The sequence below is a fragment of the Trichoderma evansii genome, assembly GCF_050947405.1.
Source record: "Trichoderma evansii strain SZMC 28006 chromosome Unknown GGI43scaffold_1, whole genome shotgun sequence".
Lineage (NCBI taxonomy): Eukaryota > Fungi > Ascomycota > Sordariomycetes > Hypocreales > Hypocreaceae > Trichoderma > Trichoderma evansii.
In genome coordinates, this window is record NW_028145205.1 from 818,535 (window position 1) to 843,752 (window position 25,218).

The window sequence follows — 25,218 nt, forward strand, 5'->3', positions numbered from 1 at the left end:
ATCGAGGCTACCTATTCTTGACTCGCTCTTCCATCTGCATCTTACATTTGGGGGCTTGTCTTTTTCTCTCCTTTTTCTTCTCTTTCCTTTTCAAGTAAATGATGGCAATTGATTATAGTATAATGTACACTGTCTCATGCGGCTGTGTGGCAATCATTTTTGCATTGGGTCAAGGATGAGTGCTGCGTTTGTGGCGCTCGTACTCAGCATATACTTTTTTACCGTCAGATGTCATATACATCACCATTCAAGGTTCTTATAAGGTACATGTACTTGCAGCAATAGTCCCTGTCATTTCCACTTCATTATATTTTGCTATGGTTCACGTAATCGCTTGTGACTCGAGGTTTAATAATTTTCCGCATCCATCCCACTCTCCCTGGTTTTTTTATGTTTCTTTTCTTTTATTGATTCCCAGTGTTCAAAGGGCTCTTCGGGTCATACACATCCGTGGTGATCAGCTCCGGATACTGAATACCACCTTGCTTCAGCGCCGCCTCCATCGTCTCCATAATGACGATGCTCTCCGTCCAGGGCAGCGTGGCGCTCTCCTTCTTGCCATCGCGCAGGCATCGAGCAGCCTCGTCTGCCTCCCAGAACATTCCGTGGCCCCATCCATTGCGTGCCGGGTCTCCGGGGATGGGGCAGTCGATGAGCTGAGACTCGCCGCTCTTCTTGACGACCTTGTACTTGAGGGGTCGGTAAGCCGGGAAAAAGACTTGAATTTCCCCTTCTGATCCCTGGATTCGGATGGCTGGGACGGCGTCGAGTTCGGGGTCGGTGTGTGCTCGGAGGGTGGTTGTGGCGACGCCCAGGGTGTTGTGCTGAGGGAACTGGCAGATAATTGCCGTGTTTTCATCCGCGCCGGTGGTGTACTTGTTGCTGGCGGCGACCACGGTCGGTGCCTCCTTGTCTTGCTCTGGCTGCAGGTGATAGAGCGTTTGGAACACCCAAGTCAGGGGGTACACTCCGAGGTCTAGGATTGCGCCGCCTGCAAGATCAACATTGACCATGCGATGAGAATCTGCAAACGAGAGGCCCTTGCCCTCAGTTGCATTTGAGTTAAATGACAAGTCACCTATATTGAAGTCAGTAAGTAATGTTCTTTAAAATTATCAAGCCTATCAGCTATAGAGTCGGTATACTCACCAATTGTTCGGTAGACAGTACCAATCTCGCCCGATGTGATACGCTTTCGAATCTGGATGCTCAGCGGGAAGTATCGAGTCCATACAGCCTCCATCAAGAACAGGTTCTTCGCATTGGCCGTCTCAACGAGCTTTCTGGCCTGGGCAGCCGTGACAGTGAACGCCTTTTCACACAATACATGCTTGCCGGCGTCCAATGCCAGCATGGTGTTCTGGAAGTGGTGGCTGTGAGGGGTTGCGACGTAGATGATGTCGATGTTGGGGTCGGCGACCAGCTCTGGGTAAGATCCATATGTCTTGGCGTCAAAGGCGCCGTCAATCGTCTTGAGAAACTCATCTGCCCTCTTCTTGCTGCTGGAGGAGGCTACGGCAACAATCTCGTGGCGCACGTCAGTAACGCCTCGAATTTCGGGGTTGCACAGAAGGTCCTTGCAGAAAGCTGTTGTTGTGGTATTAGCTCTATGATTGCCTCCTAAAATGCGGTTGAGAGACAATATACTGACTCTCTGCGATTCCACCGGTGGCCATAATGCCCCATTTCACGGTGTAAGGGTTTCCTGCAGCCATTGTGGGTGGTACTTGTTTAATTGCAATTGCCAGAAGAATGTGTTACGACAGAGAGCGCTTCTATGAGGTTGCGTCAAGAGGGGTTTCGTGGTCTGACGGCTGAAGACAGGAGGCTCTACGGATATTTATATCTACTAGCATCATCTAGCTCTCTCTTTTAGCAGTATTGGCGATTGTTCGTAAAGTTCGCCGTCAACAAAAATATACGGCGAAGCGACCCACTGCGAACTGGTCGATCCACGCCGTCACCAATAAACGGCCGCCAGTGGTGGAGGGTATCCCATTATCCACTGCGTAAGGTGCGGACAAAGTTGCCCCGCAGCAGCTATTTCTCTCTATTGACCATACAACGCATTCGTTATAGCTTACAAATTACCAAATCCGACTCTCCTCAGCAGTTCGTTATTATGGCAAAGCTACGTTAGCGGCGGGGAATGGAATTCGGCTTGGTGGGGTTGCAACATGCGATCCAATTAGGCTCAGAGAACGGCGTCATTTTTCCATGTCCATTACCCCGATAGTATATCCGTGGTTCGTGGGACTAATATCCGAGTGGTGCTGAGGCAAAAGCATTGATCAGGCAGCTTTAACCGTCAAACTGGAGTTTAGATGATTAAAGGCGAGGTTCAAGAAGATGCCAAAAGAGCAAAACTAAGCGCTTTTCATTTGGCATATCTATTATATAAGCTTATACTAAACGTGGCAATGTGTATGAACTGAACAAGACTATAAGCCTGACGTGACCTCGTAATGCATACATGGTCTATTTCCCCGCGTCTCAAGCTCCGCTGTTGAGTGCATGGGACTGATATTTAACAGCTCCAGGCCGATAAGCCGATAGCAGCTGTTTTTCTATCACCTTCTTTATCATGATGCAGTTCTGCTGAATGGCATCTTTGCTAATGTGGTCTCACCACCAGCGATCCTAGTGTTATGGCTCGACCGTCTATTGGAGCGCAGGCCTCTCGCCTTGCACGAGATCTTCCTCTGGGGATATCATCAACATCCTCCACGCGGATTCCAAAGCTGGTCTATGGAACCGCCTGGAAGAAAGACCAGACTGCGGATCTTGTCTACCTGGCTCTAAAAACAGGCTTTCGAGGCATCGATACTGCAGCGCAGCCGAAGCACTATGATGAGCGCGGCGTCAGCACCGGTATTCGACGAGCTATAGGAGAAGGTATAATTAAACGAGAGGACCTATTCGTATGTACAGCTACAGCTCTACCATATACGTGAGGCTTCTTTTAGAAAAACTAGTGGCTAAACCATACATTTGTAGATCCAGACCAAGTTTACCTCACCAGCGGGGCAGAGTGATATTGCTCCATATGATTTCAACGCCCCGCTGGCTGACAAAGTTCACCAATCTGTGCAGTCATCCCTCGCCAACTTTACCATTGATGGCCAAGAAGCATACTTGGACAGTCTCGTGCTGCATTCTCCCATGGACACCATCCAAGAGACAATAACCGTGTGGAAGACTCTCGAAACGTACACGCCCCACAAGATTCGCAATCTCGGGATCTCCAACACTACCCTCCCCGTCTTGCAGACTTTGTTCAACGACATGAGCGTGAAGCCGGCTGTTGTACAGAATCGGTTCCATAATAGGACTTATTACGAGACCGAGCTTAGAGCATTCTGCAGCGAGCAGAAAATCGTGTTTCAATCTTTTTGGACAATCTCCGCCAATAGACATCTTATTCAATGCAGCCCTGTCCGAGAGGTGGCACAAAAAGCTGGGGTAGGAGCGGTTGTGGCGTATTATTCCATGGTACTGGGTCTTGAGGGAACTACCATCTTGGATGGAACGACAAGTGAGGCGCATATGAAAGAAGACTTGGAGGGAATAGAAGCTGTGGGCGTCTGGGCAGAAGGAGAAGGGGCCTCTGATTGGGCCTCTGCGCTCAGTGACTTCAAGAAGCTAATCGGTGAGTCATAACCCTCATAGAACAGTAGAAGCTATTATAGTTGAAGGTGGTATAATAAACCGAGATTGCAAATCTACCATTGGTAACTCCCTCTGGGCGTCTTGCTGATGCGAATAGGAATAAATATGAGTATGACCCGCCCACTTAGCACAACAAAAGGATAAATGAGAATGTCTTGGGATATCTTGAGTGTACGTCTAAGTCTAAATATCTTTTGCAAATGTGTTCGCTACAATAAATGGAAAGCATGCTGTAGCTTCCAGGTATACCTATTACTTTGTCTCAGCTTATATCCATGAAATTGCAAGAGAAAGATATGGGGATGCTTACCTTCACATTATCTGCTCCAATCTTAATCTTGCCCCATGAGACGGCCTCATCTGGACGAGCACCGGCATCACTACCATCGAATTCTTGGGCTGTGTTGATGTAGACGGCTGACTCCGCGCCGTTTCTCATTAGACATGCGTTTGCAATGTGGTGCTTGACAACTCCTCCTCCTAGGATAATCATTCCTGCTCTCTTTGCTCGTACGGCAATGGTGTTAATGCGACGGATGTCCTCCACGAGGTCAACGCGCAATTGCTGTGGTGAAGTTTTGAATGTGTGAAAGTAAAGCATATCTCCAAGACTGCCGTCCGTCAGGGCAGGGCAGAAGACCGGGATGTCGTTCTTGTACGCCCAATAGTATACCGAGCGCTCGTCGTTGATCTCCTTGCCCAGTCGGTGGATAACCTTTGATGGTGTCCAGTGAATCTCGTCTTCTGTTCCTTTGCTAGCTTCCTGCTCCTCCAACATCTTGTCAAAGATGGGCACCACCCAGTCTTCAAAGGCGCAGTAGTTGGCGTTGGGTACTACGAGGTTTCCGATTCGGTTAAGGCCCTTTTTCCGCAGACTTGCGCCGTCTGCACTGAAAGAACTCATGTATGTTTCACCGAGGCACTTGATGAAGTCCTCTTCTACTCCTCCTGCTGTGGTGACAATGGCTGAGACATGCTTGTGCTCCACCAGCCACCGAAAGACGCCTCTTAGACCAGATGAGATTAGATTGGAAGTGTATCCCAAGAAGATGGTGGTCTTATCTCCTGTTTCAGGGTCTCTCCAAGCTCTCTTTATGAGGCTGTTAGCCACATTGAATCAGCTATGTTGAGACTCTCTTACTAACCATGTCGTTGATGATCCTGATAGCCTCACTCATCGAAGTTGCCTGAAATCCCATGTTTCTCATACCAAGAAATAAATCCTCTGCAGTAATGGGCCCCTTTAACTTATTGAAATCAAGTTCTTCTACCTTCGGGGCGTCCTTTGGCATTTCTTCCGACTGGACGAGCACCGCATTGGTGACCTCAACTGGAGGCGCATTTGAGTTGCCGTTGTCAGCCATTTTAAGAGATAGGAATTCTGCTGAATGATACGTGATCCCCCTGTAAAGAGTAAAAAAGATGTAGATTATTCGATTCTGGAGATGGAAAGATTTCAAAATGAATTATCCCACCCTCTGACAGAGGCCTGTTAACTTCAAGGTAGGTGGAAATACTTGACGCTTTTCTCTATATTTGCACAAGTCGCGGGTAGCCTCATCCGCCAGATTTACTCTAAAAAAAATTAAAGAAAAAAAAAGCCTTCTGTATCAATAATGGGGCTAGTCCCACTATTGCAGTGTTACAAGGCAGGTACCTCCGTAGCCCGGCAGTGTTATAAACAATTTTTCTCGACAGCGCCAAGCCCCCGCCTAAAACCGGGGTGCTTTAATCACAGCAGAGCCCCCGGAAGGGACTAGCGCCTCGCGGCAAAGAGGCTAGGTCTGTTCAAGCGCCACGCGATCTGGATGTATTTTGAAGTCTCACGGTGGACCTCGAGATCTTCAGCTCCTTCACCATTCCAGCCCCCGACGGCTATTTGCATCGATTCCCTTGCGATAATCTGCGGCGTCGCGGCTAGACATCGTCGGATCGTCGGCTGCATTTTGCATCGTATTTTATTCTGTGTTTGAGGGCGCTGGTCCATTGAGTTCGACTTCTCGGGACCCCCTTGTGCTTGATTCGGGTACAGAGGCACGTTAGCCGAACCGTTGAGCCCATTGGAGTCCCCGTGGCCAACAACAAGGAAAACCGACTTCGAGACGCAGCGAATCCATCTCCGGTTCTGGTTTCGCGACACCATTTGCTCCTGGATGGGACCTGCGGAACATCTGCAGGGTCTCATCCGGCACTGGCCCGCCACTTATCATGTACGTACCGCGCTTGAGTGATCTGCCTAGTAACGGTGCATTGTCGATGGTCGTAGGTGGCGCCGCGATCATCGTTATCAGAAGAGACGATTGAATTCTGCAACTATCGGCCTGGGGTATCTTACTCACGTTAACACTCGTTCTAGGACGTCCAGGTATTCAAGATACGATGGGGACCGGCGGTCTAGGTCCCCTCGAGATAGATCCCCAGCGGATCGCTTTGACCGACCGTCACACTTTAACAATGATGGTGATAGGCGTCGCTCATCCGCAGAAGCCCGAACGAATTCGGCACCATTTCCGCCAGGCAGAGATCTGTTCGGAGATCAGATGCGCAGAGAGCCGCCCCGCGGCCCCAAGGCCCTCATAGATGCGCCTGTCGGGCCGAGAGGCGGAGGGTTTGCTGGTGACTTCAGAGGCGGAAGAGGGCGCGGCAGAGGACGAGGATGGGGAAGAGACGATAGCCGTGATCGAGGAAGGGATAGAGATGTCGACTTTCGAGACCGGTATCGAGACGAGAGAAGCCGAGAACGTGAACGAGAGCGGGATAGAGACTGGCGCGACTCGAGAGACTTTAGGTTGCGTAGATCACCAATCGGCAGAGCACGATCGCCCACGCGAGATGCACGAGATTTTCGGGATCGTGACCGGGACATACCCCCAGGACTGGATGCCGACAGATCTCGACGTGGTTCCCGTGATGGCGGTCCTCCATCGGCAGGCTCTTCATCGTCAGAGCCTCCATTTGGTGTATTGCCATTTCCTCGAGGAGGAGGAGGATTCCGCGGGCGAGGAAGGGGTGGACGAGGAGACTGGCCTATGGAGAGAGGTCGTGGTCGAGTTCCGTACGACGATCGCGGCGACCGCTACATGCGCAGTCGCTCTCAGGAAGGGCGCTGGGCTCGTGATCGTGACGAGCGCGAGCGAAACGATAGGCATCCTGACGCCGATGTGCGCCGTGACCTTCATATCGATAGAGATCGAGGAGATCGTGAACTTTTTCGCCCGAAGATGGCGGCCCAGGAATCCGCTGCGCAGGCCAAAGACGTCTCACCTCTTCATGTGGCACCTTCAGCTCCGGCATTCGAGCCTGCACCAAATCGGGCTCCGGCTACGGGTGCAGGCTCCGGTGCTGGTGGCGAGGCGCAGACGCAGGCTGCCCATAGCATAGTCACAGCTAAACCGCCACCAACAGCCCCACGGGCGTTTGGAGAACGCCCTGTTTCTGCAGGACAAGCTTCCGCAGGACAAGCTTCCACAGCACAAGCTTCCACAGCCCCTGAGACCCCATTGCCCCCCGCTGGACCATCGAAAATTGCACCTCACGACAGTCCCCCTATAGGGACGCCTGTAGGTCCCCGACTTCAGCAACCACCCAAGGTTACCCGGCCATCTAGCAAGCAATGGATCAACCCAAGCTTGAAGAAGCCGCCGCCAGAATCGCCAAAGGTAGCGAGATCGCAAAGCTTTGCTCAACAGCGGCCAATCCCGTTACAACGGGACACCTCGCAAGTCGAGCCTTCCGAACCAAGACGACCGCGTAGTAGCGATGCCAAGTCGGATTCTTACTCTGGGCTAGATAATAATAGACTGCGAGCTCACCATAGCGAAGAGCCGGGCGAGATTACCACAAGGACTGAAGACGAAAAACTGAGCGAGATAGCCGCAAAAGCCGAAGCTGAGAAGTCTGAGGAAAAGGATTCAGTTGATTACGAGCCACCTGAATCAATGGACCAGGACGAAAAGCCTTTGGCTAACTCGGAGCCACTAGCTGTCCCTTCTACCACTTCACCGAAGCAGGAACCGGTTTCTAAGCAGGATTCACCTGCCAAGCCCCAGGAGATTGAGATGACCGAGGATACGAAAATCTCTGCGGAAGCAACCACAGAACAGAAATACAGACGACTCAAAGTGCGCGCCGTCCGATTCGCTCTACCTCCAAAGAAAACTCAGCAAGAAGAACCTCCTGAATCTGATGATGAAGATATGGGCGATTATTTTGATATGGAGATTAACAAGACTGAAGCTGAATTGGACAAATTGCAGAGGCCAAACACACCGGTTGAAGTTATCAGGCGCTTTATGGGCTTATCACATGGATCAATGGTACAGATACTCAACGAAGGAGAGGGATTGTCCGAGATGCTGGGCGACATACCAGAGAACCTTGAGCCCGAGAGCGAAAAAATGGAAGTGGAACCCGCTGTACAGACTGAAGGAGCGCCTGCTCTTCCCGACGAACCCCGTCCTTCAAATGAGACCGAGGAGATCAATCGCGTAAAAGCGCCTGTTACCGAGCAACTTGAAAGGGAAACGGTTGAGGAAGTCAAGGAGAAACCTGAGGTTGCAGCCACACAAGAAGCAGAAGATCTTCAGCCCAAAGCCGAAGAAATGGACGTCGATAACGAACCTACGATTCCACCCTCAGAGCCCAAAGATGTTCCCGAGCCTGAAGCCGAGCCTGTACCCGAGCCCGTCGCCGAGCCCGTAGCCGAAACTACTGCAGATGACTCTACTATGAAGGAAGACAAAGAAGTTGAGACCGATCCGATCAACGAAAAGGCTCACGAAAAGACTCTGGCGCCTATCGAAGAGACTACTAGTCCGGTGAAACCAGCTGAAGTAGAGCCTAAAGCTCCAAGCACCCCATCCCAAGTACCAGATGAGGATGATGAGACTGAGACGGAAGATGAAGCTTACATGGAGGCTCAGGCTGTCGCAGCCGCCGAGACAGTCCGTCGATATATGTCGACGCCACCCATTGATAGCCTTCCTGATTTCAATGGTCCAGTCTGGTACCGAGATAAAGAGTTTCTGGCAACGCTAGACTCAGATCCCATTATCGACGATTTTGTTGCCGAGCATCTTGCAAAAATTCACTTTGATAGATCCGCTGAGCAACGACACGCGCAACAGATTTATGCAGACAACTACATGCAGTACTTGAAGTACACATTGTCGGATGACCCTGTGGCGACAAAAAGCCGAGACAAGTTTTCTGTTTCAGCCCCCTCCGAGACTACAGGTACTGTAACGCCAGAGCATAAGCCAGAAGGAAGGGGCACAGGTAGAAGATTTGCCACCGAACGTGATCTTGAGCGTGTGCTTCAAGCGTCCATGCGGGAAGACGAAGAGAGGAAGGAACGGGAATTGCGAATCCAGCAGGAGAAATACCGCAGCGATAAGGAGGCTGTTATTCCAGACATGTACTGGGACGATTTGGAGAAGCAACAGATTCAGTACATTGATCGGTCGGGATATACACCTCCAGATAGGCTTGTTTCTGCATGGCATATACTCCCACCCACCAACAATTTCACTGAGGAAGAAGCACAGCTCTTTGAGAAGCGTTACCTAGAGCTTCCCAAGCAATGGGGCAAGATCGCAGAAGCTCTTCCAAACCGCGACTTCCACTCCTGCATTCAGTATTACTATCTGATGAAGGGAGAGCTAAATCTCAAAGAAAAGTTGAAGAAGCAGCCCAAGAGGCGGAAGAAGGGTGGACGTGGCAAACAGAGGTCCAGTGCTCTGGTTTCGGAGCTCGGTAACGGCGAGCCTGAAGCAGAGGAGACGCCCCAGGAAAATGGAGAGAATGGAGAAAGACGAAGGCCACGCAGAGCTGCCGCTCCTACATGGGGTTTCGAGCAACCTACGACGGACGGCGAGAGCACTCCTGCAGCTACTCCTGGGCGACGCGGAGCATCTGCTGCTGCCAAGGGCGATCAGCCAGAAAAGGTAGACGGCAGGAAAAGGAGAAAGCCAAGAGACAAAGACAAAGACAAGGACAAGGATAAGGAGAAGGAGAAGGATGCCAAAGCATCTAAACCAAACCAAGTTCTTGCAGCTGCGCCGGGCCCCAGTTCTGGGACAGGAAAGGGAAGAGGTCGACCCGAATCCCGTCCAGTGGCCGCAGAATTTCTGCCAGCTCCTCACCCGCTCTCCGACCCTCATCGTTTGCCGGTACAGTTCGAACAGCCGCTGCCAGCAGGTATTCAACCGCCATTTGTTGTGCCACAGCCGCAACTTATGGAGAGACCGAAGCCTGCCGTTACTTCTATTACAGAAGTTATGGCGGCTCCATCACTTCGACCAGAACCACCCCCACCACCTCCGTCCTCTATTGCCACTTTCAACTTGCAGCAGCCAATTCCTGAACGAAAGGCACTGTCACAAGCGGCATCGAGCTATTGGAGTGTCTCGGAAGCGAATGACTTTCCGCATCTACTAAGAGCATTTGGTACCGATTGGTCTGCAATTGCAAAGTACATGCAATCGAAAACAACTGTGATGGTATGATTTCACCCAAATTATTGTGAGCGATAGACTTACTAATTAAATAAACAATATAGGTTAAGAACTACTATGTGCGGCAGAAAGATTCAGGGAAACCCGAGTGGGAGGTAATTGCTCAAGAGGCTGATGCAAAGCGGGCCAGGGGTGAAAAGAGACCTGATCCCCCTGTGCTCAGTAGTGGTGGCCGTGGTAGGAGGTTCGAAAGCGCTACACCTGGCACTTCACGACCTATTGCGGTTGCTCCTGGAGCAGTCGACCCTCACGTGGATCTTCCACAGCCCAAGGTTGAGCCTACAGCTCCTCAGCCATTGAGGCAGCAGCAGCATATCTCTACTTATGGTGTGCCAATTGCTCAGGCTCCAGCTCAGGCTCCCCTCGCGCAGCCTAACCAGACCCCTCTTGCTATACCGGCTCATCCAGTGCCTCCAGGGACACAGCAGGCCATATCGCCGAGCGGGCGCAACATGCATCAACAGCTGCCACATTTCGGCTTCCCAGAGAGAGAGCGCGACTCCGCTCAGCCCCAGCGAGTGCCGCTGCCGCAGAAGTCTTCTGTTAGCCAGGTTCCGGAGCTTCGAGACCCACGCCCGTTGTCTGTGACACAACCCCTTCAGCCATCGCACCCTGACGCTATCGCTGAGCGCGAACGCACTGCTCAGCTTGAGCGGATGAATGCCGAAAAGCGGTATAGAGAGCAGCAAATGCAGCAGCAGCATCAACAACAGCAACAGCAGCAGCTCCACCACCAACATCAGCAGCAGCATCACCAGCAACAGCAACAGCAGCAGCAGCTCATTCGAGAAAGAGAAATTGAAATGGAGAGGGAGAGGGAGCGAGATCTGCGACAAGCAGAGCAGCAGTCGATGAGATTGAAACAAGAACCCGAGGCACCACTTCAGCACCGTTACGAGCCTTACACTCATCGTCAGCAGCTCAGCCATGGCGGAGGCCCACGAGAGCCTTTCTCATTGACAAGGGCGCAATCTCAAGAGCCCTCTCGTTCCGTTGCTCCTCAACCGTACTCTGTTCCTGTATCACAGCAGCCAATGAGGCCATTGCTTTCGGAACCTGTAGCAGTGCAGTCGCCGCCATTGGCACCTCCGTCTTCTCGACCGACTCAAACTCCTCAGCCAAGAATATCTTCAGGACCTCCACACGAGTCTTATAGTGCAGCTGCGCCACCGCCGAGTGCTGCTTCAATATCTCCCCTCACACCGGTTCGGCCACCTGAACCCCGGAAGTCGAACATCATGTCGCTCTTGAACGATGATCCTCCACCCCCTAAGCGGGTTGCCGAGGTCACGAAAAGCCACACGCCTGCGCCGTCCTCGACACCACCATCTCAGGGTATCGGCAGGCCGCCGCCACCAGCATCCGGGCTTCCACAGGGGGCACCAGTTCGCCGGGAAACAGACGCGCACTATTCTCCCTACACGCGGACGCCATCAGGTGGAGCATCAGCCATGCCGTCTCTCAAGCCTCCCTATACCGCCTCATCAGCTTCCTCGCAGCATATGAGTGGACATCGAAGCATGCCATCTGATTCAGCTGTGGACATTGATTACTATCGGTCCCATGGATATCCGCAAAGCCATCCAGCGAGCGGAACGAATTCTCCCCAAACATCGCATCGATATCCTCCACCTGTACAGCCGACTCAAGCTCAATATCAGTCTCAGACAGGTTATCCTACGTCATATGGAGGAGCTTCACAACCGCCGCATATCACCTCTCCGCCGGCACAACCATATGCGGTCCACTCCTCATCCAGGAGCCGCGAGATTCTTCCGAGCAGCCGCGATAACGCTTGGCCATCATCCGGTCATCAAGCACAGCCTTCTGATGTTCGGTCACAAAGCAACAGCTGGCCAACTCAACCTCCGAAATCATCACAGGCTCCTCCACCACACTCGCAGCAGGCTTGGGGATCTCAGCATCCTTCAACAAAGCCAGGGACTCCGGGACCAACATGGTCAACGGCACCTCCACCTCAACAGCATCTGAGAGATGAAAGAGGACCACCTTCAATATACGGGCAAAGTGCTTCTGGCTTGCCACAGCAGCACGGAATGCAATCCAGGTACCCACCCGCTACTCGGGAACCGCTGCCTTCTGCTCCTCAGCCATACTCGCGATATGCGTCAACACCAGGCCCGCCACCACCGCGAGATCTCCGGGAACCTCCGCCGGGTCGAAGCTACACCCCAAGTGTCTATGATACACGTGGGCCGCCACCTGCTCAGTCGCAGATGCATGGCTATCCAGCGCCAGACCCAAGAGACATGCAGCTTCGAGATGCAAGAGATCCGAGAGATCATAGAGATGCAAGAGATCAGAGGGACCCAAGAGATCTGCGAGATCCGCGTGATCCGCGTGATCCGCGTGATATAATGAACAGAGGTAGTCTTCGGCCGCCAGAGTATGATCGGCCGCCAGACAACAGATATGCGCGATGAAAAAAAGGCTCATTGAAGGGCCAATGAGAGGTATAGCAATATACCATATTTGTTTCTGCTACAATTATGTACTTGCCTTATTTCAATCCTTTTGTTTTCCTCCCTCTATCTTTTCTACGCATCTTTCTTGATTTCATTCGTCTACGAATTTGCCATGTTCTATAGATGGGGGCCTCTGAAGCACCGAAAAAAGATATACAAAGGCATTTGGGTTGGTTGAATGGAGCGTTTATGGCGAAAACCAAAACTGTAAACTGGGAAAATAAGGAGAAGGACCGGCGAAGTGGTTTGTGTATAGTGCGTTTTGTCTTCACTGTTTTGGTTTAAAGTTGTCTTTACGAATGCAAGTAATTGCTCTTTGCGTTTGGGACGGGCCTTTGTATGATACTGTTTATCTCGATGATGAAATATAGCTTATATATATATACATATAAATGATTATTGTTAGAAGACTGCGAGTAATATTAGTGGATGGTTCTGTATTTGTGAGGTATGCTATAGTTGGAGGAAGACGATTGGTGGGGCGCATTCGTCCCCGCTATTAGTGAGTTATCAGCTGCTAATGCCTAACGACGTAGCTGCAGATAGGCATGTCCAAATAGCTTCTGGCGCGTCGCGCAACTCCAACTGCTACTTGCAACTGCATCATACCATACTCAGTACAATAATACGAGCTATTCCCAAAGACAAAAAGACCACAAATCTAAAAGTCCCTCTAGCTCTCTACAATGGACTCACGCAACACCGCCAGCGGCTCAAACATTAGCAGCAGAGCGTATTTCGAACAGCAGCGAGAGGTCCTCATTGGGGACATTGCGGAAGTATGGAAATCACTTTACCCTTCATTTGCGATACAGGGAGCTAATATCTGGGGGAATCTTAGAGCTTCGAACATGTCCTTTCCAGTATAAACAAATTGAACCGATCGCTCGAGGCAGTCATTGCTGTGCGTCCCGACTCTATCCGAGTGACGGCCAAAGAGATGGCAAAGGCTAATATATCAATACGGTTCTTTAGGTTGGCAATGAATTCTCTTCCGTAGAAGCCCTCTGGTCACAATTCGAAAACGTCATGGGCAGAGACGAAGACAGCACCAACAAAGCAGCAGACAACCAGGGTGACGAAACACAAGCCGAAGAAGAAGAAGAGACACGACATGAATGAGTTTATGATATGATACCCAACTCAGAGCGACGGAAGGAGAAAGAAGGAAGCACGTTTCATATGAAACAAACGAAAGATTATATTGCTACTACACGCACGTAGGCGAAAAAGATACCCCAAACTGCCGAGCACCCAAACCAATCTACGCAACGTATGAATCTACACTATCGCTACAGCACGACCGCTAGATCGGAGAGAAAGAAAAATATAAAGAAGAAAAGGGTAAAAAAGAGAGACAGTCGGTAGGGTGAATATGATGATTTTTTATGTCCCCATCCCAAACCTGATTGAGCTCAGCAGTATCATGCTACATAAGAGAAAACGCAAAGTGGATAGAAAAAGCGAGACAAAAGGAAAAAATAATAAAGCACTAAAAGACCACACAAGTTCGCAAAAAAGTCACCACCCGTTTCCTAGTTGCGTTGAAAAGTTTGTGGCTTCCATATCCACCCTTCCCCTTCCATGCGTCAAGGCTAGCAGGACCTAAAGCGCAAATCCAAAAAAAGAGGCCGGCTCGAATATGTTAAAATCAACCACGCGGATTTCCGCTTATATATACCAGGCTCTGCTACCTTTCCTTCGAAGAGCGAGATGCACCAGCAGCCCGTCTCCCATCTCCAAGCGTTCTCGTCTGAAATCGTGGGACCATTAGCCGTTGGACGTCGTTCGTTATAGGCGCAAATCGTCGTAAAGATCGTCTAATGGTCATTAGAATTGCCGTATCTGCGTCCGCATCCACTCCGCACCCACAGGTCCACCTCGACGACCACTGCCTTCTGCCGCCAGTGCAGAAAGTATGAGCACACAGGCTCTCGCGTGCGCGCTTTAGAGGAATTTACAATTTCTCTTCTTCTTTTTAATGCCTCCTACTATCGGAGCCTGTGTCTTTCCATCGCCGCCCGCGGACACAGCCAATGCGGAAGGTGTCTCCGTGTTCCTCCGGTCGTTGGCCACGACAGTCAGGATGGCTCGTTCAAAGATCTCGTCGACGCCCCGCATTTCCTTACTGCTGCATTCCATGTACTGGGCTCCCATCTTCTTGGCAACGGCCATTCCCTGCTCTGCGGTGACGGGCGTGAGGCCCTGGGTCTTCAGCATGTCGATACAAGATTTTTTGTGCCGGAGATCTGATTTGAGGCCGACCAGGATGAGGGGGGTGTAAGGGCAAAAATGCAGAACTTCGGGGTACCACTGTTGTCGGAGTTAGCAGACGGCAATCGCAGATGAGCTGCCTTGGACTAGATTCAGGGGGTGGAGCCTCCAGCGTACCTTATCCATGACATTGTCCAGAGAGTTGGGGCAGTCGATGGCGAAGCAAACAAAAATCAGATCGGTTTCGGGGTACGACAGTGGGCGGAGACGGTCGTATTCTTCTTGACCGGCGGTATCCCATAGAGCGAGTTCTACGGTCTTGCCGGTGGGTGGGTGCGTCGGGTAGGTGATGTAGTTCTCGAATACGGTAGGAACATATTTCTACCAGGGGTCGAGCTTCAGTATCTGTATGCTTAATGATGGATCTCTGCGGCTGGACTCTGCTTACCTCTGGAAAATAGCCCTGGCTGTAACTGATGAGCAGACATGTCTTGCCGCATCCACCGTCTCCTACAACGACAATTTTCTTCGAATATGTCGGGGCCTCCGTTACGTGAGTCGCTGCTGAATTGCGGCCTGACGAGGAGGTGGTTGTACTGACAGTTCCCTCGCTGGAGCGGGTGCGCTGGGCGCGTTTCTCGTTGCTCCCCGTCGCATACTGCGAGTTGCGGTTCTGGTACGCCGCCATGGTGGAAACGACGTTCCGTGCAGATGCTAGAGAGAGCTCGGCAGGAGAGCGTGTCTCGGGCGAACAACAATCTCTCTTTCTCCGACAGGAATGCTGATCCTACTCAACAAAGAATAGGAGTGGGCACCGCAGCAGAAACAAAGAAAATGGACAAATCCGGCTCGGTAGGGTCGACGCAGGTAAAGGAACAACGCGGTGTAATGAAAAAAGAGGAAGTAAAAAAAGAGATACAAAAACAGGCCGCGGCGGTGTGGAATACGATGCGGCGAGCAGCAAAAACCGTAGCGCAGCCCCCAAAGCTGAAGGGTTGAAAATTGGCAGGATACAGAGGCTGGGGGGGATGACGATGTTGTACTTGGGCGGGCTAGGCTGCTGTTGCTTTTCGCTCCGGGCAACAAGACGAGGTGGTGGGACAGGACGGTTGCTGCAGCTGGTTATCAGACGGGGAACGTGGAAACCGAGCCCAAAGAGCTGAGTAAACAAGTTGGCGGGGCAACGGATGGCGGTGCACTGACGTGACAGCACTGACGAGTGGCTGGGGCGCCAACCGGCGGTGGCTAGGGCGGGTTGTTCCGGCTCCGAAGATGGTCCGTGCATTAGCCGCTCGCAAAAATTCTCCTGGGCTAAAACGCGTGCACGAACGCCTGCAAGTGGAGATAGTCTTGTGCGTGCGTATAAAGCTTTTTTCAGTGCAAAATTTCTCTCTTCTCTTTTTTTTTTTCCGAGGTCCCTCTCTCGCCGGAGATTAACGAGATTTTATTCAGCTGCCATGGATCTCTCAGCCCCCAGCAAGTATGTGACGCTCGTGTCCGGAGACGGCTTCGAGTTTGTCGTGCTGCGTGAGGCTGCCATGGTGAGCCCGATTATCAAGGGCATGCTGGACCCGAGGAGTGCGTGAAGAACAGCCCGGGGACCACCTCATTGTCTCTCTGGCTCTGCCTGCTCACAATACTGTGCAGGTCAATTCGTCGAGGCTAAAGATGCGAGATGTGTATTCCAAGAGATGAGGTGAGAAACGAACATGCGTGGCCGCTGGAATGTGCTGCATGGGATGACGACAATTTCATGAGCATTTTTTGACAGAACGCCGCTGTCTCTACCAGACTTGAATGTCTCGGGAGAGGCTGGCAGGCTGGTCTGGTTGATCTTGCACTACACTTGAACTGACCGAGAATCGCCTTGAAACGGCCTTGCTATAACGGTGTTCGAGCTGGCTGACTAACGCATGATAGCGGAATGGTGCTCGACAAGGTGGTCGAGTACTTCCATTACTGGTATCGTTACAGGAACAGCGAAGACGTGCCCGACATGGACATTCCTGTAGAGCTTTGCCTTGAGCTGTTGGCCGCAGCCGATTACCTGGGCTTGGATCAGTAAGCCATGTGGGAATCGAGCTATAGGCACTTCTAACTTTACATGTTTTTCACAGGGCCAATATGAGCACGAAATGATGCCGCACTCCCATGGATGTTTCTATCCAGAAAGATTATGATACGAAGATATGATACCACCCCGATTACAGAAATAGAAGAGGGAAGCAATACCCCTCGCCTTAATACTAAGAATGACAATCAGCAGCATTTTTTTTTCCTCAGTTCACTGTGATGATCATCTCTCCATGACCTCCATTTCAGCATATGCGTTCCTCTCTGTTACTCCTCCGTGGGTTGAACGTCTATTAGAAGTGGTAGATTGATAGCCTCCCTCTCACTCTGCTTGACTCACAGTTCTTCCGTCGAGATCTCGCTTTTTTTGTAGGGGCACATGCTTTGCCAAACAATTCGTAGCTTTGTAAATCAATGAATTGCCTCTGATAGGCTGGCTAGTTTGATGTGAACTCTTACAAGAGCTTCGAGCAATATTCATATCTGCTTAAACTGCCATGCATAAACACCACATTAGTCTATCCTACCTCAGTCACTCTATCCCTTACAGGATGCTGTGTAAACGCCGCCAACTCGGCGTTAATGACACTTCTTGCCATGCTGCTCTGCCGTAGGAGTTGCATGTAGCTGCAGTGGCTTCCTTCCTAAGCTGCAGTAATGGTGTCACATCAGTCATCTGTGAGTCAAACTCAAAACTATGACTCAACCACATCCCTGGATGAATTAAAAAAAATCCGTCGGTTCCAACTTTGTCGTCGTAAAGGGTAAGTTTCCGTCGTATCCACTCAGGTACACTTGAGCGAACGTTTTGGCCGTCTTTTGCATAGGTTGGCAATATAATACAGCCAGTGGTCCTGTTAGTGGACGTACAGTAGATGCGCGCTAAGCCTCGGCCTTTCGTCACTCTTTTTCAACAATACCTCAGATATCCCACCACGAGGAAAATGGCTTCAGGTGCATTCGAATCGCAGGGCGTTCGAATTGCCGTCGAGGGCTGTGTAGGTTTCTCCACACAACATATTTCCTTATGATCTGCTGGGATAGCGTCAATTGACCTTCTTTCCAGGGCCATGGCGCGCTCGACGCGATATATGCTTCCGTCAAGCAGTCTGCCCAGGAGCGCGGCTGGGATGGCGTTGACTTGCTTATCATTGGAGGTGATTTCCAGGTAAATCATATAATACAACTTTCCATTTCCTGTTGATACAGGTCGCTGATCCACACAGGCTGTGCGCAATGCGGCTGACTTGACGGTCATGTCATGTCCCATCAAGTATCGCAAAATTGGTGGCTTTCACGACTACTACGCTGGGAGAAAGCAAGCTCCATATCTAACCATCTTCATTGGCGGAAATCATGAAGCTGCTTCACATTCATGGGAGCTCTATTATGGTGGCTGGGTGGCTCCTAACATTTACTATCTCGGAGCTGCCAACGTTCTACGGCTGGGACCTATCCGCATCGCAGGCATGTCTGGGATATGGAGGGGCATGAACTATCGCAAGCCGCATCACGAACGACTACCTTTTAATCATCTCGATATCAAGTCATTCTACTCTATCAGAGAGATTGATGTCCGGAAGCTCTTGTTGATGCAGACGCAAGTTGATGTCGGCCTAAGTCACGATTGGCCGCGCCAGGTAGAGACACACGGTGACCTTGACGAACTGTTTAGACGGAAGCCTTTTCTCAGACGCGAGTCTATGGATGGATCCCTGGGAAGCGTGGCCGCTGAGTATGTCATGGACCGTCTACGACCCCCTTACTGGTTCTCTGCACATCTACATGTCAAATTTTCTGCAATCAAAAAATACGGCGATGCCTCAAATGCCACTGAGGTGACTCAAGCTCAACCAGATAAGCCCATTGATGCTGCACCCCTCGTCCAAGATAACCCGGATGAGATTGACTTGGATATGGACGACGAAGATGCTGAAAAGACTGAGGATACTACCAAAGAAACGGCTACGGGAGGCACAGAAAGCGAGGCTAAAGAGGATACTGAGAGTGCTACTGGGGAAGTTCCTGACGACTTGAGAGCACAGCTGCCCGCATCGTTTGCTCGACCTACAGAAAAGGTGAAGCGCACACCGGGTCAACCAGTCCCTCCGGGTATTGAAAATAAGGAAGTCAGGTTTTTGTCATTAGACAAGTGTCTGCCACAACGACATTTTCTCCAGCTATGTGAGGTTCAGCCGTTCAAGAAAGAGCAGCTGTCTTTATACCCACCCCAAAGCTCTGGCCCTAGATATCGACTTCAGTATGATGCCGAGTGGTTGGCAATCACTCGTGCTTTCCACAAATTCCAGACCTTTGGCGATCCTGCAGTCCAAGTGTCCGAAGATTTGGGCGAAGAGAAATACATTCCCCTGATTGAAGCAGAAAAGGCGTGGGTTGAAGAGAACATTGTGCAAAAGGGGAAGCTGGATGTGCCGGAGAACTTTGAGCAAACAGCACCTCCATATGTTCTCGGCACGCCTGAAATTGTTCACAAGCAGCCCAATGAGTATACAAGCCCACAGACTGCGGCCTTCTGCGAGCTCTTAGGCATTGAGAACCTGTGGGATGCTAGTCCCGAGGAGAGACAGCAGCGGCAGGCTCAGGGGCCGGTGAATACACAACTCCTGGGGCGCAGTGACAGAGTGGGCTACGATGGAAGGGGAAGGGGAAGGGGCAGAGGAGGAGGCAGAGGAGGCGGTAGAGGCGGCGGTAGGGGTAGAGGAGACGGAAGAGGAGGATTTTACGGCAGAGGGAGAGGATATTAAGAGACGGTGGATCTGGGGCAGGGGCCTTCATTATTATCCCTCATTGCCGAACAAGCCCCAAGACAAGAAATAGCAACGACATGAGTAAATTGGCATTTCGTTTAAAAAAGGATAGTCAATGTTTACCAGAAAGCTGGTTGTGGGGATAGGAGGTCTGGTGTTTGTTTACCCACTCCTCAATGGAGCATATACTCCGTATATGTATGTGCTAATGCAGGTGGTCTTACATATCGAACTGCGCAGCAATAAGCACGCATGTTCCGTGAACATTTGTGGACAACAATTAATGCATGCTTCCACCATGGACGAATAGAATTGATAGACGTCAATGGTTCCTCGAGGCCCATGCGCCTCATGTAGATTAAATTGATGGACGTAAACACGCAGATGCAGCTTTGATGTTGTTATTGCCATGACAAGTTCAAGGTTTCACAAGTTTACAAAGTACCTTTAAAGAAACAGACAACTGACAGCGTCATTAGTAATCAGCGCCAGAGCTGGGCTCTCGGCCGAACGATTTCCCGTGACTGCCATCCTCAGCTATGCGACGAGCCAAAGCCACGATGGCCGCCATTGCTTTATGCCTCTTTGCGGCAATGTCAGAATTGTAAAACAAGCGGCGGAATGGAGTTAGAGAAAAACACTAAGATTATCCGGTTAACCGGAAATACTTCAATTGCGCACCAAAACACCGAGATCCCGTGATGAAGCCTTAACAGCTGGGGGTTAAAGGGGGCTCTTGTTGCTGCACCGTTGTGTCATCTCTTTATGGGGCAGATAATCCCTTTTCTTTTCTCAGTATTTCGAAAATTATGTCCAACTAAGTTTCTTTTTGTGTCGTACAGAGTAAATTACTCTTTCATTTTGCGGAGTAGACATGGGGCATCTGCAGAATCTCATAACATGGGCCAAGGCCCAAGGCGTGGTAATTGACGCGATACAGCCGAGCAAGATTCCCGGTCGTGGCACAGGGATTCTGGCCACGCGAAAAATTAAGGTAAATTGGGCCCACTGAGTAGTATCGGCACTTTGGGGGGTTCTAACATTCACGCCAATAGGCTGAAGAGGAAGTCCTGAAGGTGCCTCCTGGAGCGTTGCGTTGCTTGGAGTCGATCCCATCGAGTATACGCGAGAGATTGCCCGCGAACACGACCATCCAGGCGCTGCTTGCGGCGGATTTGGCTCTTGATAAGAGCGCCAATGCGGTGCCTTGGAAAGCTGTGCTGCCGAAGATGAGTGATTTTGAAGTAGGCATGCCGATGATGTGGCCGAAGGAGCTCAAGGATCTTTTGCCTCTTGAGCCTAGAAACCTTCTCATAAAGCGAGAGAAGACGTTCCAGGGAGATTGGAATGATTTTAAGAAGGCATTTCCGGATGTTCCGTATGATGAGTACACGTATGCATGGCTAGTGGTCAACACTCGGACATTTTACAACGAATCACCCGAGACGTTGAAGTATCCCTGGGAAGATAGACTGGCGTTGATCCCCGTGGCCGATTTGTTCAACCATACAGACGCTGGATGTAAGGTATACTACTCTCCAGAGGGTTACCATATTATTGCAGACCGAGATTACAAGAAGGGCGAAGAGTTGTTCATCTCGTACAGTACTCACTCTAATGATTACAACCTGCTCGAGTATGGCTTCATCCCCGATGAAAATCCAACAGATGACATCTATATTGACGATGTGATATTTCCTAAGCTGGGAAAGGGCCAAAAGGAGGAACTCAAAAAGCGAGATCTACTTGGAGAGTATCCATTGGGAGAAGCTATAGAAGAATTTCACCGTACGCAGGCGGCACTGAGGCTGCTTTCTTGTACGATCAAAGAGTTTGGCCGGTTTGTAGATGGTGAAGAAAAGGGACATGACGTCCAAAGTCGAGTTGACGAATATCTGGTCAAGTTGCTCGATGAATTTTTGAGTGACGTTGTTGCAAAGCGGTTACAAGAGGTTGATGCTTTGAAAGTTGGTCTGGATGATCAAAGAGCGCTTTTGGTCAAACGATGGACGCAGATTGAGGTGATAGCAAAGCGGAAGATGGAAAGTTACCGCGAGAGACGAATGGATATTTCGGAGTAGACGGGTTGCATTTTGGGACAAGGGAGTTGTTTTAATTTTTTGGGACATGAACATACACGGCATGGCATCATACAGGCGCGGTATCATACAAATGAGATATAGAATGGTACGATAGAAGGAAAATAGAATGTTTCTTAATAAATGGGCTTGCGGATTATTTACCTGCCTTTATAATCTATCTATGGCGTCTAGGATTATATAAATTTATCATCCAAAGGTATTCTTTTTCAAAAATAGGTCCAATAGACATATATGTCTTCTATGAAAGCTTCAACTCCTCTTGAACTCCAAATTCTGCGCTGGCGGACTTTTTCCAATAGCCATAGTTGGGTCACCTTGTCTATTTAGCGGCCGAAATTATTCGATAACCCGTCAAGCGGCTTGACCTTTCTCTCTCTTTCTCCTGTTTAGATGTAGATTGTTTATTATGGTTCCGAGATGGTGGTTTCTTTCATTTTTGCCGCAACAGATAGCACCAGTGAAAGATATCCGGATCCGTCGCTTTAATTTTCGGCGTGGGAACTTTTGCCAAGACTTCAACATCGAATGGCAGTCCCTCAATGCCGAACCGAGAAGAAGAGTAACTCAACGAGATCCATACAGCACCCGGCGCAAGATGCTCTTTAACACTGCTCGCCATGCGCCAAACTTGGTCGTCTCCGCCACAAGAGATTGCATCGACGGTGCTCTTGTCAACCACGAGATCGAATTTGCAGTCTTGATCACCACTGTCATTTGAGAGCTGCAACTGTGTAGCGTCTGCCACAGCGTACTTCATCTTGACATCGCCAAAAGCCTGCTGCTCAAGCTCTCGGCCACGATCCGCGGCCAGAGGCTCATAGTCGACGTTTGTGACGTCCAGGAAGCCGAGAAGGCGGAAGTAGTTCTGTAAATCGCTGGTTCCAGAGCCGAGGTGGAGGATTCGTGCTGATGAAGGCTCGAGCTTGATGAGAATAGGCTTGATGATAGACATGAACTCAGCAGAGCTGGCGAGCCATTCGAAGGAAGTTTCAGTAGAGAAGCGGTCGTGCCAGTAAGCCTGCTTGTCAAAGTCGACTGGCATCGTTTCTATCTTTTGTCTTTTTACCTTTTTTTTAAAAAAAAAATTTTTTTGTTCTTATCCAACTTGAATGGCAAGAAGGAAGAGCAGGAGATGAGCCGACATTAAGAAAAATTTTAATTCAAAATGTGAGAGCCGCAAGTCATTGACATGATGGAGATGCTAAACTGAGATGGAGCCGGTGCCGATGTCGATCATGTTAAAAGTTTATTAAGGCGATGGGGCCGGGTGGGGCCGTTGAAGAGGCATTACTAGTATCATGACCAAGAAGAGAACTATTTAGCAATTTAATGGGCGGATACAAAAAGATTAAAAAAAAAAAAAAAAAAAGGAATGATGGATGATGATAGGCTATTCTCTATGGAAGTTCACGTATGTGCATATTGGCTTGCAAACTTCAATTTTCCCTTCTCCATGTAAGTCCGTATATTGCTCCGTAGATGAATACGTCAAAATGCTAATCGCCACCCAAATCTTGGAGACACATTTGATAGTTTGACTAGCCAAACTTACAAGCCCAAGTAACATCTATGGCGGATATTCAAACTGCTCAATTCGCCTCACACTTGATATTCAGCCCAAAAACCCTAGTATTCGGCGCTTGATAGCAAACGTCGGCAGACAACTCCGCCGTGGTGGCCAAGACAGTATCAGCACATGATGGCGAGACCACGCCGTTATTAGACCAAACCCAGTAAACCGTGCACGTCTGCTCGTTGTTGGTCTGCAAGGACGCTGGGATAGTCTGTCCAGCCGACAGCGTAACGGAATCTGCAGCTGCGAGCGCCCAAGTAGAGCAACTGTTGTCGCTTACTGTGTCGTTGAAACCCACAAAGGTCTGTGGTCCGCAGGGCACGAGGGAGAGGGCTCCATCTTGATAGAACCAAATGTCAAAAGTGAGGCTGTCAGTGGCCGCTGCGGGGGCAATGGCCAATGCCATAAGTGCCTAAAGTTATATTAGAACAGAGAAGCATTGGACTTTCAGCAAGTCATCATGGCAAGGCCTAATAAGCTTACACCGAAGAGGGAGAGCTGCATGGTGGGCAGGTGTTGTTGTGCTGGTATCAACAGTTGACTGGGCTAGTTTGAACTTGTGAGAAACGCTAGACAAGTTCGCGATATCAGTTAGGTTTATATACATGTACGTAGGCTTTCATTTCGGATGCCGGCTTCTAGATCCATCTTGGAATCCATCAGACCCTCCGCCGGTGAGATGCATTTGCAGCGCCCGCCGCTTGTTTCGACTTTACTTACAAGAGCAGGCCGCCAGCTTCCACTCATGGCATGGAGTCCTGATTCGTCGGCTTACAACACTGTTGTTGGCAGTAGCAGCAGCAGTACTGCCTCCGTTTTCTGTTTTCAGAATACGCTCTTATATAGCCACGACATATCCATAGCATTTTCCTCTAATGGACAGTGGTATTTACTGCAATCAGCATATATAAGTCTTTAGCGCACTACCAATCGGTGCAATATAATTTGATTGCATCATTGGCCTTCATCTAGTTTGTTTTGCTGCCTAGTAATAGGAGGAAGTTTGACTGGTAGTTAGTCCGCTGTCGCTTTTTTTGGAGACAGTCTTCTGAAAAAGGCTCTACTCGTAACAATTGATTTTCTCCTTCAAAAGAGTTGCAGGAGATACTATCGCTTAAGAAGCTTACTCTAATGCAGAATACAGGGGGTCAGAGTTACAACGCGTCGATAGCTGCATCTGATTAGATCTAATCCATACCTATCATACGAAGTACGAAGGACGGAGTAGTAATAGTCTCATCAAACTATCCATTTTCTGCGCTGGTGTATATACGTATTATACGTACCTACGTATATATACCTAGGTATCTATAATCACAAATAGGGCCGGTTATAAGAGTGAACTAGATGGGATTTCACCGGCGCTTTTTGCCGGCGCTTTCGATTGGTGCGGCCCCATCATGCGAGACAGAGCCAGTCGCGAAATGCCCGGCTTATTTCTAGAATTTGGTCAGAAATCCGAGAACGCTTAAGCTCATCATAGGGTGAAGTCGATGAAACCAGTATAGCATAATTCTTAACTGCTAAGTAACGGTAGCTTTATTATATAAGAAGAAGGCTCTGCCTGTGTTGAAGCTGTTCCTTTCCAGTCTATATTGACTGTTGATTCATATGGCTGCTATCCTTTTTTCTCTTCTTCAACTTTGCATACTACTGATTCAACATACAACATAGGGACTCTGTTACTACGTGTAATGAGTTACAATGTGTACCACTACCTCAGTCAAATGGCAACTATTGAGCAACCAAAGGCAATTTGGCTAACAGACACTCCATGTATACCACATCTCTCATGCTACAGACCAAAATTGAGTCAAA

At 49.9% G+C, this 25,218-nt stretch overlaps 11 protein-coding genes across 11 annotated transcripts; 6 read left to right on the forward strand and 5 right to left on the reverse strand.

The window, feature by feature from the left end:
- Window positions 1-404: 404 nt before the first annotated feature.
- Window positions 405-1,715, reverse strand: GGI43DRAFT_378287 (Gfo/Idh/MocA family protein; the record flags this gene model as incomplete). The annotated part of the gene is made up of 3 exons (XM_083202673.1): window positions 405-1,078; window positions 1,150-1,587; window positions 1,652-1,715. The coding sequence occupies 3 exons, from the start codon at window positions 1,713-1,715 to the stop codon at window positions 405-407; spliced, it is 1,176 nt and encodes a 391-aa protein (XP_083065892.1).
- A 366-nt stretch (window positions 1,716-2,081) lies between these two features.
- Window positions 2,082-3,796, forward strand: GGI43DRAFT_7150 (NADP-dependent oxidoreductase domain-containing protein). Its single transcript, XM_083210196.1, has 3 exons — window positions 2,082-2,476; window positions 2,535-2,921; window positions 2,998-3,796. The coding sequence occupies exons 2-3, from the start codon at window positions 2,649-2,651 to the stop codon at window positions 3,658-3,660; spliced, it is 936 nt and encodes a 311-aa protein (XP_083065893.1). The 5' UTR covers window positions 2,082-2,476; window positions 2,535-2,648; the 3' UTR covers window positions 3,661-3,796.
- On the reverse strand, window positions 3,796-5,229 carry GGI43DRAFT_7160 (Deoxyhypusine synthase). The gene is made up of 2 exons (XM_083210198.1): window positions 4,815-5,229; window positions 3,796-4,759 (listed from the first exon to the last, which is right to left on the reverse strand). The coding sequence occupies exons 1-2, from the start codon at window positions 5,031-5,033 to the stop codon at window positions 3,932-3,934; spliced, it is 1,047 nt and encodes a 348-aa protein (XP_083065894.1). The 5' UTR covers window positions 5,034-5,229; the 3' UTR covers window positions 3,796-3,931.
- Window positions 5,230-5,505: 276 nt separating this feature from the next.
- Window positions 5,506-13,078, forward strand: GGI43DRAFT_389859 (SANT/Myb-like DNA-binding domain-containing protein). The gene is made up of 2 exons (XM_083204249.1): window positions 5,506-10,169; window positions 10,229-13,078. Exons 1-2 carry the CDS (start codon window positions 6,210-6,212, stop codon window positions 12,626-12,628), a joined length of 6,360 nt encoding a protein of 2,119 aa, XP_083065895.1. The 5' UTR covers window positions 5,506-6,209; the 3' UTR covers window positions 12,629-13,078.
- Window positions 13,079-13,233: 155 nt separating this feature from the next.
- On the forward strand, window positions 13,234-13,919 carry GGI43DRAFT_7270 (DASH complex subunit Dad1-domain-containing protein). The gene is made up of 3 exons (XM_083210213.1): window positions 13,234-13,449; window positions 13,512-13,574; window positions 13,646-13,919. The coding sequence occupies exons 1-3, from the start codon at window positions 13,357-13,359 to the stop codon at window positions 13,790-13,792; spliced, it is 303 nt and encodes a 100-aa protein (XP_083065896.1). The 5' UTR covers window positions 13,234-13,356; the 3' UTR covers window positions 13,793-13,919.
- Window positions 13,920-14,422: 503 nt separating this feature from the next.
- Window positions 14,423-15,864, reverse strand: GGI43DRAFT_7295 (P-loop containing nucleoside triphosphate hydrolase protein). Its single transcript, XM_083210218.1, has 5 exons — window positions 15,486-15,864; window positions 15,333-15,428; window positions 15,062-15,265; window positions 14,543-14,983; window positions 14,423-14,490 (listed from the first exon to the last, which is right to left on the reverse strand). The coding sequence occupies exons 1-4, from the start codon at window positions 15,570-15,572 to the stop codon at window positions 14,618-14,620; spliced, it is 753 nt and encodes a 250-aa protein (XP_083065897.1). The 5' UTR covers window positions 15,573-15,864; the 3' UTR covers window positions 14,423-14,490; window positions 14,543-14,617.
- A 477-nt stretch (window positions 15,865-16,341) lies between these two features.
- On the forward strand, window positions 16,342-16,949 carry GGI43DRAFT_378293 (elongin C; the record flags this gene model as incomplete). The annotated part of the gene is made up of 3 exons (XM_083202674.1): window positions 16,342-16,462; window positions 16,532-16,580; window positions 16,805-16,949. The coding sequence occupies 3 exons, from the start codon at window positions 16,342-16,344 to the stop codon at window positions 16,947-16,949; spliced, it is 315 nt and encodes a 104-aa protein (XP_083065898.1).
- A 716-nt stretch (window positions 16,950-17,665) lies between these two features.
- GGI43DRAFT_389874 (RNA lariat debranching enzyme) lies at window positions 17,666-20,117 on the forward strand. The gene is made up of 3 exons (XM_083204250.1): window positions 17,666-17,955; window positions 18,024-18,125; window positions 18,184-20,117. Exons 1-3 carry the CDS (start codon window positions 17,833-17,835, stop codon window positions 19,720-19,722), a joined length of 1,764 nt encoding a protein of 587 aa, XP_083065899.1. The 5' UTR covers window positions 17,666-17,832; the 3' UTR covers window positions 19,723-20,117.
- A 104-nt stretch (window positions 20,118-20,221) lies between these two features.
- On the forward strand, window positions 20,222-21,969 carry GGI43DRAFT_389876 (uncharacterized protein). The gene is made up of 2 exons (XM_083204251.1): window positions 20,222-20,719; window positions 20,781-21,969. Exons 1-2 carry the CDS (start codon window positions 20,600-20,602, stop codon window positions 21,804-21,806), a joined length of 1,146 nt encoding a protein of 381 aa, XP_083065900.1. The 5' UTR covers window positions 20,222-20,599; the 3' UTR covers window positions 21,807-21,969.
- GGI43DRAFT_389878 (S-adenosyl-L-methionine-dependent methyltransferase) lies at window positions 21,970-23,052 on the reverse strand. The gene has a single exon (XM_083204252.1). It carries the CDS (start codon window positions 22,867-22,869, stop codon window positions 22,258-22,260), a length of 612 nt encoding a protein of 203 aa, XP_083065901.1. The 5' UTR covers window positions 22,870-23,052; the 3' UTR covers window positions 21,970-22,257.
- A 155-nt stretch (window positions 23,053-23,207) lies between these two features.
- GGI43DRAFT_389879 (uncharacterized protein) lies at window positions 23,208-24,018 on the reverse strand. The gene is made up of 2 exons (XM_083204253.1): window positions 23,884-24,018; window positions 23,208-23,812 (listed from the first exon to the last, which is right to left on the reverse strand). Exons 1-2 carry the CDS (start codon window positions 23,902-23,904, stop codon window positions 23,417-23,419), a joined length of 417 nt encoding a protein of 138 aa, XP_083065902.1. The 5' UTR covers window positions 23,905-24,018; the 3' UTR covers window positions 23,208-23,416.
- Between the last annotated feature and the right edge of the window lie 1,200 nt (window positions 24,019-25,218).

What these genes read in the sequence shown, in the direction of transcription:
- GGI43DRAFT_7150 (XM_083210196.1), top strand. Translation starts at nt 2,649, where the DNA reads ATGGCTCGACCGTCTATTGGAGCGCAGGCCTCTCGCCTTGCACGAGAT. An exon ending in TTAAACGAGAGGACCTATTC is followed by an intron (nt 2,922 to 2,997) that starts GTATGTACAGCT and finishes ATACATTTGTAG; the next exon opens with ATCCAGACCAAGTTTACCTC.
- GGI43DRAFT_7160 (XM_083210198.1), bottom strand. Translation starts at nt 5,033, where the DNA reads ATGGCTGACAACGGCAACTCAAATGCGCCTCCAGTTGAGGTCACCAAT. An exon ending in TCAGGATCATCAACGACATG is followed by an intron (nt 4,760 to 4,814) that starts GTTAGTAAGAGA and finishes AGCCTCATAAAG; the next exon opens with AGAGCTTGGAGAGACCCTGA.
- GGI43DRAFT_389859 (XM_083204249.1), top strand. Translation starts at nt 6,210, where the DNA reads ATGCGCAGAGAGCCGCCCCGCGGCCCCAAGGCCCTCATAGATGCGCCT. An exon ending in AATCGAAAACAACTGTGATG is followed by an intron (nt 10,170 to 10,228) that starts GTATGATTTCAC and finishes TAAACAATATAG; the next exon opens with GTTAAGAACTACTATGTGCG.
- GGI43DRAFT_7270 (XM_083210213.1), top strand. Translation starts at nt 13,357, where the DNA reads ATGGACTCACGCAACACCGCCAGCGGCTCAAACATTAGCAGCAGAGCG. An exon ending in TCATTGGGGACATTGCGGAA is followed by an intron (nt 13,450 to 13,511) that starts GTATGGAAATCA and finishes GGGGAATCTTAG; the next exon opens with AGCTTCGAACATGTCCTTTC. An exon ending in CGCTCGAGGCAGTCATTGCT is followed by an intron (nt 13,575 to 13,645) that starts GTGCGTCCCGAC and finishes ACGGTTCTTTAG; the next exon opens with GTTGGCAATGAATTCTCTTC.
- GGI43DRAFT_7295 (XM_083210218.1), bottom strand. Translation starts at nt 15,572, where the DNA reads ATGGCGGCGTACCAGAACCGCAACTCGCAGTATGCGACGGGGAGCAAC. An exon ending in GCCAGGGCTATTTTCCAGAG is followed by an intron (nt 15,266 to 15,332) that starts GTAAGCAGAGTC and finishes GACCCCTGGTAG; the next exon opens with AAATATGTTCCTACCGTATT. An exon ending in TGGACAATGTCATGGATAAG is followed by an intron (nt 14,984 to 15,061) that starts GTACGCTGGAGG and finishes CTCCGACAACAG; the next exon opens with TGGTACCCCGAAGTTCTGCA.
- GGI43DRAFT_389874 (XM_083204250.1), top strand. Translation starts at nt 17,833, where the DNA reads ATGCGCGCTAAGCCTCGGCCTTTCGTCACTCTTTTTCAACAATACCTC. An exon ending in GAATTGCCGTCGAGGGCTGT is followed by an intron (nt 17,956 to 18,023) that starts GTAGGTTTCTCC and finishes CCTTCTTTCCAG; the next exon opens with GGCCATGGCGCGCTCGACGC. An exon ending in TCATTGGAGGTGATTTCCAG is followed by an intron (nt 18,126 to 18,183) that starts GTAAATCATATA and finishes TGATCCACACAG; the next exon opens with GCTGTGCGCAATGCGGCTGA.
- GGI43DRAFT_389876 (XM_083204251.1), top strand. Translation starts at nt 20,600, where the DNA reads ATGGGGCATCTGCAGAATCTCATAACATGGGCCAAGGCCCAAGGCGTG. An exon ending in TGGCCACGCGAAAAATTAAG is followed by an intron (nt 20,720 to 20,780) that starts GTAAATTGGGCC and finishes TCACGCCAATAG; the next exon opens with GCTGAAGAGGAAGTCCTGAA.
- GGI43DRAFT_389878 (XM_083204252.1), bottom strand. Translation starts at nt 22,869, where the DNA reads ATGCCAGTCGACTTTGACAAGCAGGCTTACTGGCACGACCGCTTCTCT.
- GGI43DRAFT_389879 (XM_083204253.1), bottom strand. Translation starts at nt 23,904, where the DNA reads ATGCAGCTCTCCCTCTTCGGT. An exon ending in TGCAGCTCTCCCTCTTCGGT is followed by an intron (nt 23,813 to 23,883) that starts GTAAGCTTATTA and finishes ATATAACTTTAG; the next exon opens with GCACTTATGGCATTGGCCAT.